Source organism: Populus trichocarpa, chromosome 13, assembly GCF_000002775.5.
Source record: "Populus trichocarpa isolate Nisqually-1 chromosome 13, P.trichocarpa_v4.1, whole genome shotgun sequence".
NCBI lineage: Eukaryota > Viridiplantae > Streptophyta > Magnoliopsida > Malpighiales > Salicaceae > Populus > Populus trichocarpa.
In genome coordinates this window covers 599,234-615,966 of record NC_037297.2, presented here as the reverse complement: position 1 = coordinate 615,966, position 16,733 = coordinate 599,234, and the positions used below count along the sequence as shown (strand labels likewise).

Genomic DNA, 16,733 nt, shown 5'->3' with positions numbered 1-16,733 from the left:
AGAGGGAGAAGAACCCTAATTGAAAAAAAATGCTATGTGTTCCAATATTAAAAGGGAAAAAAAAGAATAGAATTTTATTCATTGCAGTTTTCCTCCAAGAAATATTTTAGGGGAAAAGTAGATAAATCATCAATAAGTTGTATGATATTTTGCTAGACTAATAAATTCAATTTTAAGGGATTTTCTTTCTTTCAAATAAGTCTGTTTTATTCTATTTTTCTTATAGAATCCTTACATTTCTTTTTTGAAAATACATTGTAACAAGTTTTTTTTGTGTAAAATTCTTAATCCATATATTTTTGGATATTTTCTTAAGAGATTTTAACATTTTTTTTTAGATTAAAGATTTATTATTATACAGTTTTATTTTTTTTTAATTGCTATAATTCTAAGAAAAGGTAATTAGGAGCAAATCGTTATGCTAATGAAGAATTAATTTTTTTTTTCTTTTTATAAACAAGATTTACAGGTATGGAGAATTATATTTTCTATTTCTATCATCATAACATCATTTTAATATAATTAAGATTTATAATAATGATAATATAAAACTAAGTATATTAAACAATATACTATGTTACAAGTGAGAATATTGGACAATCAAAAAAATTATTATGAAAGGGTTTTAAGAAAAAGAAAAGAAAAACAAATTAATTGATAATTATTTTATCTTATAAAAAGGGTAATATAGGTGGAAAAATTAAACATCATTTTATCTAAAAAAAAAAAAAAAACAAACTTATTAATCTTTTAAATAATAGCATTTACTAATCATTTATCTTTAAAATTGAATTTCCAGGTATTATTTTATGATATGTTCATGAAAGCAACACTTTGAAGACTTTTCAAAGCCTAATGTCAAAATCATTGTAAATCTAACTCGGTCCACCATCTCAAAGGCTTTACACTTTATACCCTATTAAACTTCATGATTAAGGCAAATAATTATTTTGGATTAAATTAATCACATAGTTGCTAAAATAAAATAAAAAAATATTATCAAGATAAACCTGCCACGACATGCCCTCTCATTTACAGCTTTGAACCATAATCTAGCCTCTGCAGTTCAACTGCTAAACCTACTGCTGATAATTATACCATTCAATTGGAGCTACTTGGTCAACTTGTCATAATAACATTAAAGCATAGCAATGAGGTGCATTTTATACCAAGTAATTCAGAAAACACAAGCCGGTTCCACCGTTTCCGGTTCCTACCATAGCCATAAACACCAGCTCCGTCTATGAACTAGCATGAGACCCGTGTCATGAGTTTTCTAGGTTAATAAGATTAATCTAAGCAAATTTAAAATTAAGTTATTTCAGTATTCTTGTTTTAATTTTTTTTTAAAGATATTTTTTTAAATTCTTTTTTAAAAACAATTAAACAAAAAGGAAGGTTATGAGTTAGCCATTTAGATTGATTGATTTGATTGCGTCAACTTCAACTTAGTTGGCCATGAAACCTGGCCAGATCAGATCCTAGATCAGTCGGTTACCAGGTTGACCCATAAAAGCCGGATGAGGTTAACAATGTGCCTTCGATCTTTACTTCTTATTCGAGGTTGGGGTGTGCTTGAATTTCTTGAAAACTTGCAAAAAAAGAAAAGAGAACATGGGAATACTGCATGTAGTTGAAGTAGTGCGAGAATAGTCATAAAATCAAACTTCAAGGCAATTTTGTAGTCTAAAACTGGAAGCCATGTTAAATTATTCATCATAGTTGCAATCAACCACTCTTCAAATATACGAAATAGTGTCAATATAGCAAGCCAAAATGCTTCGAATTTCTGCTAACTCTACTATAAGAGCTCTTGATGTCAGACTATGGCGCCCTTGGAAGGCCAAGGAAGACGTTAGAACTGAAGTTTGAAGATGGCATATAACACTATGAATGCAGTTTGTTGACCAAATATATTATTGCCGCAACTCCCAACACCGTAAACACATATTCATGGAGAACAAAATCACATGGATTACAGTAATACAGCTTGAAATCTCTCCCTATCCTTTTCAAATTTGAAACATAAAGATTTGGGTTTATGAACCTGATTGCATTCATCTCCTGGCTTTTCATTGTAACAGGCTGCGTTGATTTGTTACCTCTTCTCCTGTTCAGGGATTGAAAAGAAGAATTGCAAAGCAATATAATTGACACACAAAGAGACGCAAATGGCTGTCATAAGTTTCACCTCAAGAAAGAACATTGTCTAACGATATGGAGATTTCCATCATTAGCTATGCATGGTGAAGTCCTCGCATGTGCATTGCACATCAAAATCCCATTTTAAAAGCAATTCGTTGCAGCTAACCAAAATGAAGGCTGTGATATCTTCTCAATGCCCTGCACTCCTGTACGAGTATATGGGAGAAAAACCTGTATAAATGATCCCATCTGTGCGTTTACTACCCTACCAATGAATTAAGTTATCAGAATGGTTCTATCATCTCACGAACTGCCAGGGATCTTCCAAAGCCAGAACTTCTAGAAAGAATTTAACGGAGACCTATTTAATTTTACAATGGCTAAACCATCTGGTAGCCCACACAGGCAGAGGTGCACGAAACATTAGGGGCTGACCAGTAACAGGATGCTCAAGAGACAAGCTCTCTGCATGAAGTTCATGGCCGTCATATGTTCTTCCCTTCCACTCACACACACCCTCATATTTCACATCCCCCCTTATAGGAATTCCAAGATACTGACAATGCAAGCGGATTTGGTGTGTTCTTCCACTCCGAGGAAACGCTCTTACCAAAATCTCATCTTTCTTTGCATCAGTATCTATCACAGCTTTTTCTTCAACAACTAAAATATTCTTATCACTGTTAAATTCAGATGGCTCTCTGAAGCTCCCTTGTCCATTTATTGACAGTACTTCAAACGAAGTTTCCATGTCCTTAACTGTGGACCCACCTGGCAATGATCGGCCCACATCTGATGCCGCATACACGCGAAACGCTCCGAACTTTGATCGACCATGACCTGATTTAATAGTAATCTTTTCCCATTTTGGAGCTGAACCAATGCACAGAGCAATGTATGTTTTCCTAACTTTGTGATCGGTAAATGCCTTTACAAGCTTCGAAGCTACTTTATGCAACTTTGTAATAACCATCACACCACTTGTATCACGATCAAGTCGATTGGCAAGATGGAGCTCTGGCCTCGCCACAGGACCTAAAATTGAGAAATTTGAACTCGGTTAAATGTTCACAAATAACATCTGTACTTAATCTGAAAAGATTCTTTAACATTCCAATTTGCTACAAGTACTTCGGAGTTTAAATATACAGTATCCATCAATCAAAAGAATGTGCAGCTTTTCACTTGAAAGAATCGAGCTATAGTTCCAGCTGATAGAAAGGACTGATTCCAGGGCAGCTTGAACCATATAAAGAGCAGAACGTATCCTAATTCCTAAAAACTCCTTTCAAACCCACGCATTAACTTAAGTGTCGAAACCAAATAGTTCTTTCTTATGCAAAACATCCTTAACAAAAATCCAACTCAATTCATAATCTACCCTAACAGTTTACAGACTGATGGGATTCATAAAGGCTCACACCTATATACTGCTAGGAAGTGCATATCAAACTTTATCAAGTAATTAAAAGCAGCTCAGTACAGTACTCAAATTGGTATCAAATGCTTTTGACTTCAATTTCTAATTATTTGATAAAAAAAATTACATATCAGACAAGAACGAACAACTTATTTTTTTCTTTCCTAATACATTATCTCCATATCGTCGCGGGCCTCGCAATTGAAAGAACTCCATTGAGATATTAATTCAAGCCTTCCTAAACCAAATTTAATTCAGCAAAACCACATTTCAAATTCTCTCAACGAAGCAAACAAAGACCCACTCTCTATTTATGAGCTAGCATTTCATTTGGCCTCTTGAAAATTAACTACTGAGTCCATTTGAACTCTGGACTACTGTACCTTGTCAACTCAGACAAACAATGTTTTCAAATTCCAACAAAAACCCACAACACAAAAATGCCAAAAGTAAAGAAAACATACCTTCATCGAGTCCAGATGACACAACCAAGCAATCAAGAACTTGAGGGACAGAGTCCAACACTGTCTCACAATAAACACCTTGAGGCTTATTAACAGCAATAAGCCACTGATCTTGATATAAAACATCACTTTTAGACAAAGCAAAAAGACTTGATCTTGAAGAAGCAGACATAGCTCTAGCTAGTTCCATCTCCTTTGATAGTGGATTCAATGGAGGGGAGAGTGGTATGGGGTAATTTTGCAGATTTATAGGGGTGTTTTGGGAAGTGGCGTTCATGCTGTCTTGTGAAGCTGACATGTTTGTGCTCTGAAGAGTGGAAAAAGTGAGGGTTTTGGTGAGTTTAAAGAAGGGTTTTGAGGGAAAGAAGAGGGTGGGATTAAGAGGGGAATAGAAGGGCATTTGTGTCTGTTTAGTTGTGGTTAGAAAAGATGAAAACTATATGAGATACACCACCAGTGTGGTTTTATACAGTAGAAAACGATGTCGTTTTAGACTATTTGATGCTTCTTCTTGGCTTCAATAAACCCTGAAAGATTGAAACTTTATTCTTTGTTAAACCCTAGAGCTCAAATCCATAGAGAAAAATCATCCCTTTCTTCAATTTAGAAGGGAAAGAATGTCTTCTTTGATTGTTAAAAGGTCAAGCAGTAGATTTTCACATGTAGACTTTTCAAAGTTTCAAATTTTTTTATCTCTGAATCAAAATCACAAAGTTTTGGTTTCTGGGCTGCCTCCAGTTTTGATTAAAACCATAAAAAACCCATCTTGGTCTTATTTCAGTGTGTCAAGATACCACAATTTTGCACATTTGAGTGGAAAAGACAAGGTCTTGGCCTCTGGGTTTGGTGTCTTGAAGAGTTTGTTTAGTACACAGGCAGCAGCGGAGCTATCAACATCTGATGGGATAACTGTTGATGGAATTGTGGCTAGCAATTGGACAATTCTTGATGAGAGTGAGAGTGATTGGAAGAGTCATGCTGCTGCTATTGCTCAGTCCATTCAAGTGATCAAAAGGCGCTTGCAGGTATAGTCCGTATGATTTAGACTCTAGTTTGTTTAGTTGTACTTAAGCTTAAGCACTGATTTTCACTGTGCTTCTGAGTAGCGTTTGATTTCAATGTCAAGCATTATATTTTGTTGAAAATTCAATTACAAGGTCATATTTCTTAGACGAATATATCACATTCAGTTTTAGGTGAACCTTCTTTATCAATCTGTTGTATATACAGTGTAATCAAGGTTGTCTTCGTGTAGTTTATTAAGATTGACGTGAATTGATATTTTGTTGTATGAGGTGGCAGTGGAAGAAATTGATGGTTAGGTTGGATCTGCTATCAGTACAGCTGAATAAGCCTGATCTTTGGGACGATCCTGTACATGCTGGGAAAATAAGTCGAGAGCATGGTTCATTGATGGCTAAAATGAAGAAGGTGAGGACATTGGAACAAGAATTGCTGGAGCATATTGACATGATAAAACTGGCTCGTGAAGAGGATGATAATGAGTTGGAATCGGTGGGCTCTCACTTCCTATTCTAGGCATGTATTCATTCTGTTTCATGGTTACCATGTTGTGTTATGTTCAATATCGCAAAAAGCCACTCGAAGATTTTCTGATTTTTTACGCTTTACACTTCATTTATGGCATAAACTGTTTATTTCAACTGTGCTGGAAATTCATTTCTACCCACAAAAGCAAATAACTGATCTCTGTGGTGTATAAAATAGTTTAACAGGTAGCCATATTTATGAGTTGAACTATCAAATAATTATACAACACAAAGTGGCTTTTGATTTGCGATTAAAAAGGTGACCCTCCAAGAAAATTTATCAAAATTTATGACCTATCACTGCTGGACATCTCCTCGGCACATAAGATCCAACTGTTTGCTAGATGCCTCTTCTTAATTCCTTTGCGCCAGTTATTCATGGAGCACTGCCTGCTCCTTTTTGCAGGAAATGTTGAAAGCTTTGCTTCAAATGAGAAGAAATTCAAATGAGAAAGAGCAGGAAGCTTTGTTATCTGGGGAGCAGGATTCCTGTCCTTGTTATATAGAGGTACATTTATACATGCTGGTCTTGCTGCCTTTCTAGTAAATGAGATTTCATACCTTATGATGTATTTGGATGTTGTCAACACTCCATTTAGAAGTACTGTGGATGTATAATTGATCCACAGCCAATGGATTTTTCCTTGTTTCAACCATGTATAAGGACAATGAACACTTTTGTTGGAATGTTACACGGATTTAAACCTTGATTTTCCTGTGCATAATACAGGTCCAAGCTGGAGCTGGTGGTACTGAGAGCATGGACTGGGCCAAAATGGTTATGCAAATGTATAAGTCGTGGGCGCAACGTCATGGTTATGGAGTAACTGTGGTGGATGAGATGCCTGGTGAGATTGCAGGAATCAAGGTTCAATTTCTTATCATCCTCCATTCCTCCTCCAAGTTTAGAAATTCACAATTACATAATTATTTTAGTTATTTTCTTTTTCTGGCAAAGGAAATCAACATAGAAATCATGCCTTTCAATTTTAAATTGCTGCCATTTGCTTCTTCTGGAATGTTGAATGGCAAGCTGCTAAAAATAAAGCTCCTCCTATGTATTATCGTTCACCCTAGGCTTCATTTTATGGTGAATATGACATGGAATCAGTTTCTGCCCTCAGCGCGCAACAATCAAAGTTGATGGTGAATATGCATTTGGATATGCCAAAGCAGAAGCTGGAGTGCACAGGTTGGTACGTATCTCACCATTTGACAGTGGAAAGCGCCGGCATACTTCATTTGCTGCTGTGGCTGTAATTCCAATCCTAAGGGATGGATTTACCCATGTCCCAATTAATGAATCTGATCTCCGTATCGAGAGGTTTCGTGCTGGGGGAGCTGGTGGTCAGCATGTTAACACAACTGAGAGTGCTGTGAGAATAGTTCATATTCCAACAGGAATCACCGCCACTTGTCAAAATGAAAGGTGTGAATTTTCTTAGAAGTATCCGCACCTTTTATATGCTAAAATCTCTCTTGATCCCATGTGGTTCTTGTAAACACAGATCTCAACATATGAACAAGGATTCAGCAATGGCAGTGCTCCAGTCTCGATTGGACCAACGTGAGATGGCTCGTCAGGCTCAGATGAATGCATATCATACACAATCTCTCACTGACATAGGTTGGGGCAACCAGATTCGTTCTTATGTGCTCCACGTATGCTCTCAACACCATTGCAACTTCCATTACTTTCCTTAAATACCATCAATTCTGTACATTAAACCTACGTTTACCACATTTTCTTCTTGACGCAGCCTTACCGCATGGTCAAAGACCTCCGAACTAATTATGAGGTCACTAACCCGGATTCTGTGCTCGAGGGAGAGATAGATGGCTTTATCTTGAGCTATTTATCAGCTTTGTTGGACAAGGACGAAGATTGCCGTAATCTAAGTGCATAAGCAGATTGACAGCAAAATGGAATGAAGCAAAGCTCACAATCATCCAAATTCCGATCTGGGTGTTTTCACAAAAGCTTGAGTTGTGAGCCAGTGAGCTGCAATGTCTATAACGTATCGCACACGCTGGTTTAGATTGATACTCGATTGTAAGATACTGGATTGAATAATATGAATTTATAGAGCAGGAAGCATTCTTTTGTCTTTTGAAATTTCTTAAAACTTTCTTTTGCTTCAAAATATTTTTATTTATGATTTTGAATTGTTTTGATGTATCAATATTAATTAAAAAACACTTTAAAAAATATTCACTGCTACAATTTCAAACAATACGAGTAACTTTAGTTTAAAAAACACAGATTTAAAAAGATTATAAATTGTATCGTTTTTAACACCCAAGTTTTTACAGCAATTTAAGATGAAAAATAGATTTAAGCTACGAAAACGAACTCTTTTTTCTTTGGAATTTGTGGTTAGTCAAAGCAAAGCACCGCAGCAACATTACTAAACGAAGCCTTAGGAGGACGAACAAAATATGGCTTCTCAGAGTTGTAGCGGGTACGTATTCATTTGTCAAGTTTTGGTTATAATCGCTTGATACTGGAATGACACATTATGTGCAAGTTTGGTCTGTATAATTTTCTCTTGAAGTTAGAAATGCGTTGCTGTTTCAAAGATGATGTCTTGAGAGAACGGGAGGCTTTAGCTGTGATATCCAATGACAATGGCTTGTGAACAACGCGAGTGGTTTATAAGGAACAACTTAGGTTTGATTAAAGTGGTAAGAAGAAAATTCATTAATACAAGAACTCCAGTAAACATTTTTACTTGTGTTATTAAATCTGACACGGTAACCTTGAAGAATATAACTTAAGTGGTCAGGTCCTGAGTTTGATTTCTAGAAGTCACGAGTTTGAATTTCATAAATCTCAGAGCCACTGAAAACTTACATGATCGTTAACTTCAGGACCCGTAGGATTAGTCGAGTGCGTAAACTGATCCAAACACTCATGGAACACTCATGTTAATTAATAAAAAATTCTGACTTAGTAAATTTATTTATTTAGAAACTCCATGAGTAATTGAGATTTAGATTGGATTTGAATTTAAATTGATTTTAATATTGATATAGCAAAATCTAGATAATCTAATATGTTAATCTATAACTATATTGAATCGCAACACGACTGACCTAACTATATTTAGTTTAAACAAGATCATAACTAATTTTTTTTTAAAAAAATAATATTATTTTGGATGAAAATATTAAAGAAAAAATAAAAAAACTTTGGATATGATTTAGCTGGCGCAGTACCTTCTCGTTCTCTAACTAGCCTCAGTCCAAAACTAAAAATATTTAATTCTCAATTTTATTCCAAAAATAAAATTTGTTTATCAATTTAATCCTAAAGTGTGACATATTTTCGATTCTGTATTTCTTTTCATGTATTTCACATATTTTCTACCAAATTCTCTTCAATCTGGCGCCCATCACGCAGAAAATACCAACATGAGGACTCACTTTGTAATTGTGTAATAATACAAGTAATATTATTTTCTCATTATTTTCATGTATTTTTCAAGTTTTTAATTTTTTTTTAATGTAAAATAGCTATATTTTTAAATTAAAAAATGTTTTTTAATTTTTTATATAAAATAATTATATATAGTTCATAATGTTTTTTTAATTTTTATACGTGAGATATTAAGATTTAAAATAATTTTTTATTTTTTTTCGGGTTAACTCATATAAATTATAATCTGGGTTAACCTGTATGTTTTGAGATCCGGTCTCTTAACCGGGTCAAGCGGGTTTTTTAACGATGGTTTCAAGTCAGAGACAAAAGAGCTCTCGTCAATCCACAAATCACAAGGAAAAGTTTTTATATATTTCCCATATCAAAGTTCCAATCTTTCTTCAATTTTTGAGTGTTAAAGATTGTTTCTCTTTTGTGGGTTTTGTCTGTTTTTCGGCTGCAGAAAGCTCAGAATTGTTAATCTTTTAAGCTTACTATAGATTAGAGAGAGAGAGGGAGAGAGTTATAGAAGAATGGAATCAGCATCTACGTCGTCATCAACATCGATAATAACACCAGAAGATGTGTTAGAATCATTAATGAATGATGGTACCATTGATGCTCTTAGACTGAAGATCATCAATCAGCTCAAAGCGAATGTACGTTTCTCTCCTTTTCCCTCTTTTTTTGTGGTTGTTGCTATGAATTTTCATCTGGGTTTTGTTTGTTTCTGTGGAAAGTTGTTTGCTTTTTTGGTTTTGATTGGAAAATTGTCAATTTGGCTGGTACCCGTTTGTGTTTTCAAGTTTTTAAAGGCCTTGTTAGTGAAAAAAGTTTACTTTGTTCTTCTGTTTGTTTCTATGGAAAGTTATTTTTTTTATTGGAAAATAGTGAATTTGATGAGAATTCATTTGTGTTTTCAAGTTGTTTGAGGTAATGTTGGTGAGAAAAATCACAACTCTGTGGAGTTAAGTTTGGTGATGTTATGCAATTGTTTGTGTTGTAACGGATAAGCAATTTTTTGGTTGCTGTATGGCCTTTGATTTAGTAATGGAGCATGCATGCTTTGAATTCTACGTTTTTTCCCTTGGTTAGATATGTTGATAAACAGACGCTATAAGCATGCTATTCACGACTGTATTTGGTGTTAAGGATTGTGAGAGATTACTAATGTAGATGCTGAGTGTGGAAGTTATAGCTGCTGATTTCTTTTTGGGTACAGGAAGAGTTAAAGAATACTGCTATTAGAATGGCTGAGCAGAGCAAGGTTTTGAACACTCCTGGAGCAGAGAAACAGACCAAAAGAGAGTTATTTGATGCACTTCGACAGGAGCTGGAGTAGGTCTTCTGTTACCTTGTTCTCTGCACTCTCTGAGTCTTTAAATTGCTTTCGCTCCGTGTTTTAATTGGGAGTTTTGTGAGTTTAGACTAACTGGAAATTTTTTATGTATTTGAGGAAGCAGTTCTTGTTGTTAAGTATTTGTTTACAGTTTTTGAGGTTTTTTATGTAGAGCTATGATCGTAATGACTTTGTAAGTTGGTCACAGCAAGATTACTTCAGGTTTTTGCATTATCACTTGATTTTAAGCTATCTCATCACTCAGGTTGCTGAAAACTTGGAACTGATCTATCTCAATTCTCATATGTTATTTGAAATACACTGATCTATCTCATATGTCATTAGAAATACATGGAGGAGCGGATGCTAATTGTTTGTTCCACGTTATCCTCTGCTCTTAAATGCTTAAGCGACATTCGTCTTCATTTTATTTCACATAACACTCAGTTTTCCTATGTCAAACCTGAGATGGATAGCCAGGATAATTAACTGTAGTCTAATCTAATGGATCTTTTTTCCCAAATGGAAGGACAGCTTGCATGATTCATTATGCTCTGAAGTCTAGAATGGTTACTGAGTGTTTATGATACTAATTTTATCCCACTACTGGATCAGCAGTTCCATTTTCTTACAATTTCATGCTGTTGTCATGCAGAGCTCCAGTGCTTGAGAAGGCCTCTAGATCAGTTTGGGAGTTGATTTTAGACAGCAATGGATTGGGGAAAGAAATAAGTGAAACAGTTGAAAGAGTGTATTGTCGATTAAGTGGCCAGGAACCTCCATTGTTTCCACAACCAAACGCTGAAACCCAGCCAAATAAAGGAAATGACTGCAAGGGGAGGGAAGAAAAGGAAGAGGAAAGTGAAAGTCAAAAGGAAAAATCAAGCTCAAATTCTAAAAAGAGGAGTCATAGAGAGATGAGTATGGAAGCAGGGGCAAACGAAGTTGCTAACCAGACAGCAAATGAAGTTGCTGGCAAATCTGTTGATCTTCCACCAGCACAGGAAGGAGCTAACAAGTCCCCTCCATCAACTTCGAAGACTTGAATCCTTGCATCAAATTGGCCGTGTTACAGAAGTGACTCTGAATGAGCTGTGTGTTACAAAAGTGACTCTGAATGTGGTGATCCTTGACTGTTATCATTGTCACAAATCACACGGGCTTGGTGAATCTCGTCGCTAGCTTGCTGTCTAAGCCAGCCCACAGTCAACCTGGCATTGTTAGGACATCCCTAGTAGTTTTTTCTTTGTTGATTTCCTAGAAGTAAATGTAGTATCACAAGTCTTGACATTTTTACCTCACAGCTGATGACTTAACATTTTTTCTTGCATGCTTCAGTTTTAATTATTTGCGGTGCGTATTGCTAGAATTTCCTTTAATGTAGTCCTTCATCTATTCTTGATTATGAAATCATTCATTCTCTCAGCCAGAGAACACATGCCAGGAAATCTCAAATGAGATTTTGATTGTAAATGAAAGCATAATTTGCTGTACTTTGGTGGCCAAGGACATTGCTTCAGGACGTGGGGATTCTGAATTCCATTTTACGTTGGTCCCACTGAGAATCGGTGAGCTCCAAGAATGCTTGTTGGCCAATATGTTGAGGTGAGAGATTTGGGCACTCTTAACTTTCAAGCCTCCAGTCAATGCATCATTGGTGCGCATGGAGGACTGGATATTTTCTTGAATCATAGGACTGGATATCTTGGAGTAATTTGCGAGTTTCAGCTGTTAAGGACAGCCATATCTGCAGCTTTGCCAATTGCATCCGTGAATTTAGGAGCTTGAAGCATTCACAAAATCATGATTCGAAGGGATTTCCAAGGATCCATGGGATGCAAAATTAAACAACAATTAATTGCAAATCAAAGGGATTGAAAATTTTTCTGAAGTTTTCAAAATTAAACAGTTTTCTAGAAACAGCAACTTTCCAAAATTTGCAGTTTGACGCAGCTTACATTTTTCAACAGCAAAAGAAAAGGGAAGAAAAGAAAATAAAGTATGGCCTAATCTGATGCAATCCCATGTTTACACCTATCCTATGGTTCCTACATCTATCATTCTCATCTCAGCTCCAATTGCTGCTGTTGAAGTTTTTAACATGTCCAAGCTCATCGACTGTTAGGTTAGGGCTATTGACACAATCATAGGGCAAGTTGTTCCATTGTTGAGGCATCAGCAGATTGGCAGTATGAATCTGAGGCATGCTAGTAATTGGCTGCTGCTCATAAAATTGCCCACTAATTTCATTTGCATTCTCTCCGGTACTAAATACCAAGTTCTCCTCGGCACTACTATCTTGGCTGTAGAAAGTTTCCTGGGAAGCATTATTACTTTCTGGGTTAACTTTCTCGTTAAGATTGACTAATTGGTTCAGCGACAGGACCCTTTCCATATGATACTTCTCATCGTAGCTTCCAACTTGCATGTCACCAAGCAATTGGTTTTCGAGGTCACTCAGAGCTTTAGCTGCATAGTTATTATTAAACTCAGCTACCTGACCTGAACTTGTAAAGTTGTAGTTCTGCAAAGGAACAGCTGGATGCACCTCAGTTGATGGGACACCAGGAACTAGACCTTGATTCCTTGCTAAAGCATCTGTGTAATTGCTCGTCCCTTGACCCCAAAGAGCTATCCTTCGACTCTCGGGGACATTGCAGGTATCTGAAGGCGAAAAATCCATGACTATGTTACCACACAAAGATAGAGTCAGTTAAGCAGAACTGGAATTTTAAACAAAAAGATGTGGTTGAATATGCTGCAATATAGTACCTGATGATGGTGAAGGAATTTCCTTAAAAGATGACAAGCCTGTATGCCCATAAGGTTGCAAATGCTGAATCTGGACTGGATGTGGAGGAAAATTTGGATAATTAAACTGCATTCCCGGGTGGATATCCTGTCCACTTCGATTAAAATCGAAAGAGATTCCTCTATAGCCGTAAAACTTAGAACGAAAGTAGGGATTTTTCAGCGTTGGAAAAGACTGCTTGCTCAATTCAAACAGCCGCGGTTCATTAAGTAGAAGCTTCTCATAGTGTTTGTCAAGGTATCCAGCAGGAAATGTAAGAAAATGCCTCCTGAGAATAGAATATCACCAACTGAAAACATTAGATCTTGTAACGAAAAGGTCCACATATACCTACTAGATCATACAAAGAGGATGATACAATTGATGTTCACCTGCAAATGGAAGCTTGCCCTCCAGTGAAGTCTGATGCTGGCTTCCAAATGGTATGTTTCCGTGGTTGCGGATCGGTTTCCTCATGGAAGGTAGGGGGCTGGTTTAACTGCAGAAAACTCAACTACATTACAATGGGAAAATCCACTAAATTGAGAAACTTAAATTTAAGCCTTAAAAAAAGCTGAAAATACCTCAATTTGTAGAATTCCAAGCTGATTCTCCTGCATTAAAGCATTTATTCCAATTATATCATTCCATTGAATCTCAATCTTGTTTTTCAGCCCCCCTTTCAAGAGTTCCCACACCAGCTTCTTTTTAGCAAAATAACATTTAGCCACTAGATCACCTTCATTTCTAGATTTTCTCTGCACACATTTCATCCAATATTATTAGAAAAAGCTCACGCAATTCATGTTAGAAGTCGTTTTAACTAGAAATGCTATGAACAGTCGCGACTGAACCGAGCCATGTACATGCGCATGTGGACCAGGTCCTCGCACACGTCACGAATGGTAACGGAACAGATGTCCCAATCATTTCTCCTTTTCGTCAGAAGGTATTATTACCTACCTCCCAAGATCCGATTTTGATAAATGTGGCAGCAAAGTTGGAAGCCTTCAACTTCTCGGACATTGGTTGCTGACCAAAATCACTGCTAGTCCTGCTTTGGTCACTTGATTCACAGGTTGCCCCGGCTTCAACTGTTGTAGTATAGTTAGGATTCGTTATTGAGTTCATCAAGTTTGGTGTTATACTGAGATGTAAACCAAGTGGATTCAACTGCATAAGCTTTCTAGCCATCTCATCCTGCTAACAAGACAGGAACTGAATTCAACATAGCACATAGCATGTGGAAAGAAAGAAAATGGAAGGAGAGATTTTGCATGAAGAGAATGCGAACATATACTAGAATCCCACCACCCTTTCGATTAAAGCAAAAAAAATTGTATTAAATACGTTAATCAAATTCAATAAAGGAAAATTAATAACAGTAAACACCATAAAAATTAATTGTATTTTATGTTAACTAAAAAGGAGGAGATGGCATAAAAAGAAGAAGAAAAATTCTGCATGTCAACATCTTAAAAAAGAGATAAATAAGAGATAAAAAGAGAGAATTACATGCTTTGATAAAAACAAACCCCACCAAGAAATAAAGAAAAAGTATTGATGATGTTATCATAAAAAAGAAATGTATTTTCACATAGAAAATCAAGTAAAGTATACCAAGAACCATTAACCAGACAGCAAGAACAACCCATGAACGTAAGAACGAGACTAAAAACTCAACTCAAAACCAAAACACTAGCAAAGAAAATTGAAAGCTTGACTCTTGAATCAAAAAGAAGGAAAAGAAAGCATTTTTAAACCTGATCATGGCTCAATTTGGGTGTATCTATAATTTTCTGGTTTACTTCAAACCCAAGCTCATTACTTTCATTAACATTATTTCCATAAAGCAATCTCTCAAAATCTTCTGAATCTTCAAAACCATTACCATTATCACCACCAGCCCACAAATGGAATCCACCATGTTCTTCAACCATGGTTTCTTTTACAAAAACCCCACTTCAGATATTTGCTTTGATTAGCTCTTGATCACATATACACTAACCTTTCAAGGTTAAAGATCAGTGTGTATGCAAAGATTGGCTCTTTAGAGAGAAGAAAAAAACAGGGGACGCGAAAACAGGGGAAAACAGAACAGAGCGAATGTGAGAGTATATAGGGAGGAAGAGAGAAGTGTTTGTGTGTGGATAGGGAATAGTTGTTTATTTCCTTAAGAGAACCAATCATGAATTTATAGTAGACAAATAGGACTCTATGACATAAGAATCCTCGTGTGGAGCAATTTGAGGCTAACTTGTAATTTCTCTCTCTGTTTTTTTCTTTTTCCTTTTTTTTTTTACCTTGATATTTTAGTTTTGTATTTGTATAATTATAAATTGAAGGAAGTAAAAATTGAGAAACAAAAAAACATAATTTTTTTTCATCTATTAGTTGTTAATGCCTTTTGTTGCATTGGATATAACTATATATTTAATACTGTGACGTAAAATATTTTTCATTTAAAAATATATCAAAATCATATTATTTTAGATTTTTTTTTAACATATGCACGTCAAATCATAAATTTTACAGAATTTTATTCCTTAATTCTTGTCCATGATGGTGTCCTAATCTAATAGTGGATAGCTACAAATGCAATTAAATTCACAAGTTCATGTGTGAACAAAAATGTTTGTTAATTAAGGATGACAAGACCAAGTAATGTATGGCATCATTGGGTCAAATGATATTAGGTTGTCTTAAAAACAAAGGTTCCATGCAGCCATATAAGAATTAGGCTCTCATTAACAAATTAATCTAATCATATTCATTAGTTGATTATAATATGGTTATGGAGACATATAGTTAAGAATTTGAAGTTTAAGTAACTATTAATTTTCTAATGTAGTAGTGATACCTATGTAGTAATTATCATTAAACTTTTGTCTTTGTATTTTATTTTTAAAAAATCAATTTAATAATTATTCACATCTTTGTTATGCTATTAAACCTTAAATTCTTTGAGTGTCGTTATAACTTGAAACAATATAACAATATATTTTATCATGATTATTTTTTTTAGTCAATTTAAGTGAATCATAATTAATAGAGTCCTTAACATCCAAATTTAATTGAAAATTCCATCAATATTTTTTTAAAAAAAACACATATTCAAGATAAATGATTCACATAATGTTTTATTACTATTTTGAAATTAAAATAATAAAGACAATAAAAATAAATACATGTTCGGTTAGAGAGTAAAAAAAAGATATAATGTCCCCTAAATAATTTTAAAATAAATTTATATCCTTTCAAAATAAAAAATATAAATGAGATATTTTCTCTTTATTTTAATTTTTAAGTACAAAAAAAATTGCCAATAAAAATCATAAATGGTAGAAAAGGCACGTTTTTTTTTAAAGATAAAACAAAAGGCTGATATGGCAATTGCAATATAAATATTTATGAGAATAATAATAATAATAGTTTAGAAAGAGTGTGGCATCCACATGGCCCATTGATGAGCAGCCATGGAGCCGCCATTTGGAGTGCCCTGTAAAGCCGTCACCAGCTCACCATGTACATAGCCTACGCAATGGTAGTTGACCCACAGCCCACCTCAGCAGATTTGGGTCCCATTTTCAACTCCTTCCTCGT

General features: G+C 35.2%; 4 protein-coding genes across 6 annotated transcripts; 2 read left to right on the top strand and 2 right to left on the bottom strand.

Annotated features, from left to right (window-relative positions):
• Positions 1–1,677: 1,677 nt before the first annotated feature.
• LOC18104013 (RNA pseudouridine synthase 1) lies at positions 1,678–4,429 on the bottom strand. The gene is made up of 2 exons (XM_024584108.2): positions 4,030–4,429; positions 1,678–3,180 (listed from the first exon to the last, which is right to left on the bottom strand). Exons 1-2 carry the CDS (start codon positions 4,427–4,429, stop codon positions 2,507–2,509), a joined length of 1,074 nt encoding a protein of 357 aa, XP_024439876.1. The 3' UTR covers positions 1,678–2,506.
• Positions 4,430–4,646: 217 nt separating this feature from the next.
• Positions 4,647–7,738, top strand: LOC7481699 (peptide chain release factor PrfB2, chloroplastic). The gene is made up of 7 exons (XM_002319448.4): positions 4,647–5,054; positions 5,332–5,544; positions 5,986–6,087; positions 6,310–6,447; positions 6,704–7,008; positions 7,088–7,241; positions 7,340–7,738. The coding sequence occupies exons 1-7, from the start codon at positions 4,647–4,649 to the stop codon at positions 7,484–7,486; spliced, it is 1,467 nt and encodes a 488-aa protein (XP_002319484.1). The 3' UTR covers positions 7,487–7,738.
• A 1,571-nt stretch (positions 7,739–9,309) lies between these two features.
• Positions 9,310–11,718, top strand: LOC7478903 (uncharacterized). The gene is made up of 3 exons (XM_002319447.4): positions 9,310–9,659; positions 10,223–10,338; positions 10,995–11,718. The coding sequence occupies exons 1-3, from the start codon at positions 9,534–9,536 to the stop codon at positions 11,383–11,385; spliced, it is 633 nt and encodes a 210-aa protein (XP_002319483.1). The 5' UTR covers positions 9,310–9,533; the 3' UTR covers positions 11,386–11,718.
• Positions 11,719–12,197: 479 nt separating this feature from the next.
• LOC7478902 (uncharacterized) lies at positions 12,198–15,291 on the bottom strand. 3 transcript variants are annotated; one of them, XM_002318918.4, is made up of 6 exons: positions 14,894–15,291; positions 14,094–14,333; positions 13,715–13,888; positions 13,523–13,629; positions 13,112–13,419; positions 12,198–13,024 (listed from the first exon to the last, which is right to left on the bottom strand). In XM_002318918.4, exons 1-6 carry the CDS (start codon positions 15,068–15,070, stop codon positions 12,408–12,410), a joined length of 1,623 nt encoding a protein of 540 aa, XP_002318954.4. In that variant the 5' UTR covers positions 15,071–15,291; the 3' UTR covers positions 12,198–12,407. The 3 variants fall into 3 exon arrangements, with proteins under 3 accessions (XP_002318954.4, XP_024439897.2, XP_024439896.2); XM_024584129.2 differs by having other exon boundaries at positions 12,198–13,003; XM_024584128.2 differs by having other exon boundaries at positions 14,094–14,330.
• Positions 15,292–16,733: the final 1,442 nt, after the last annotated feature.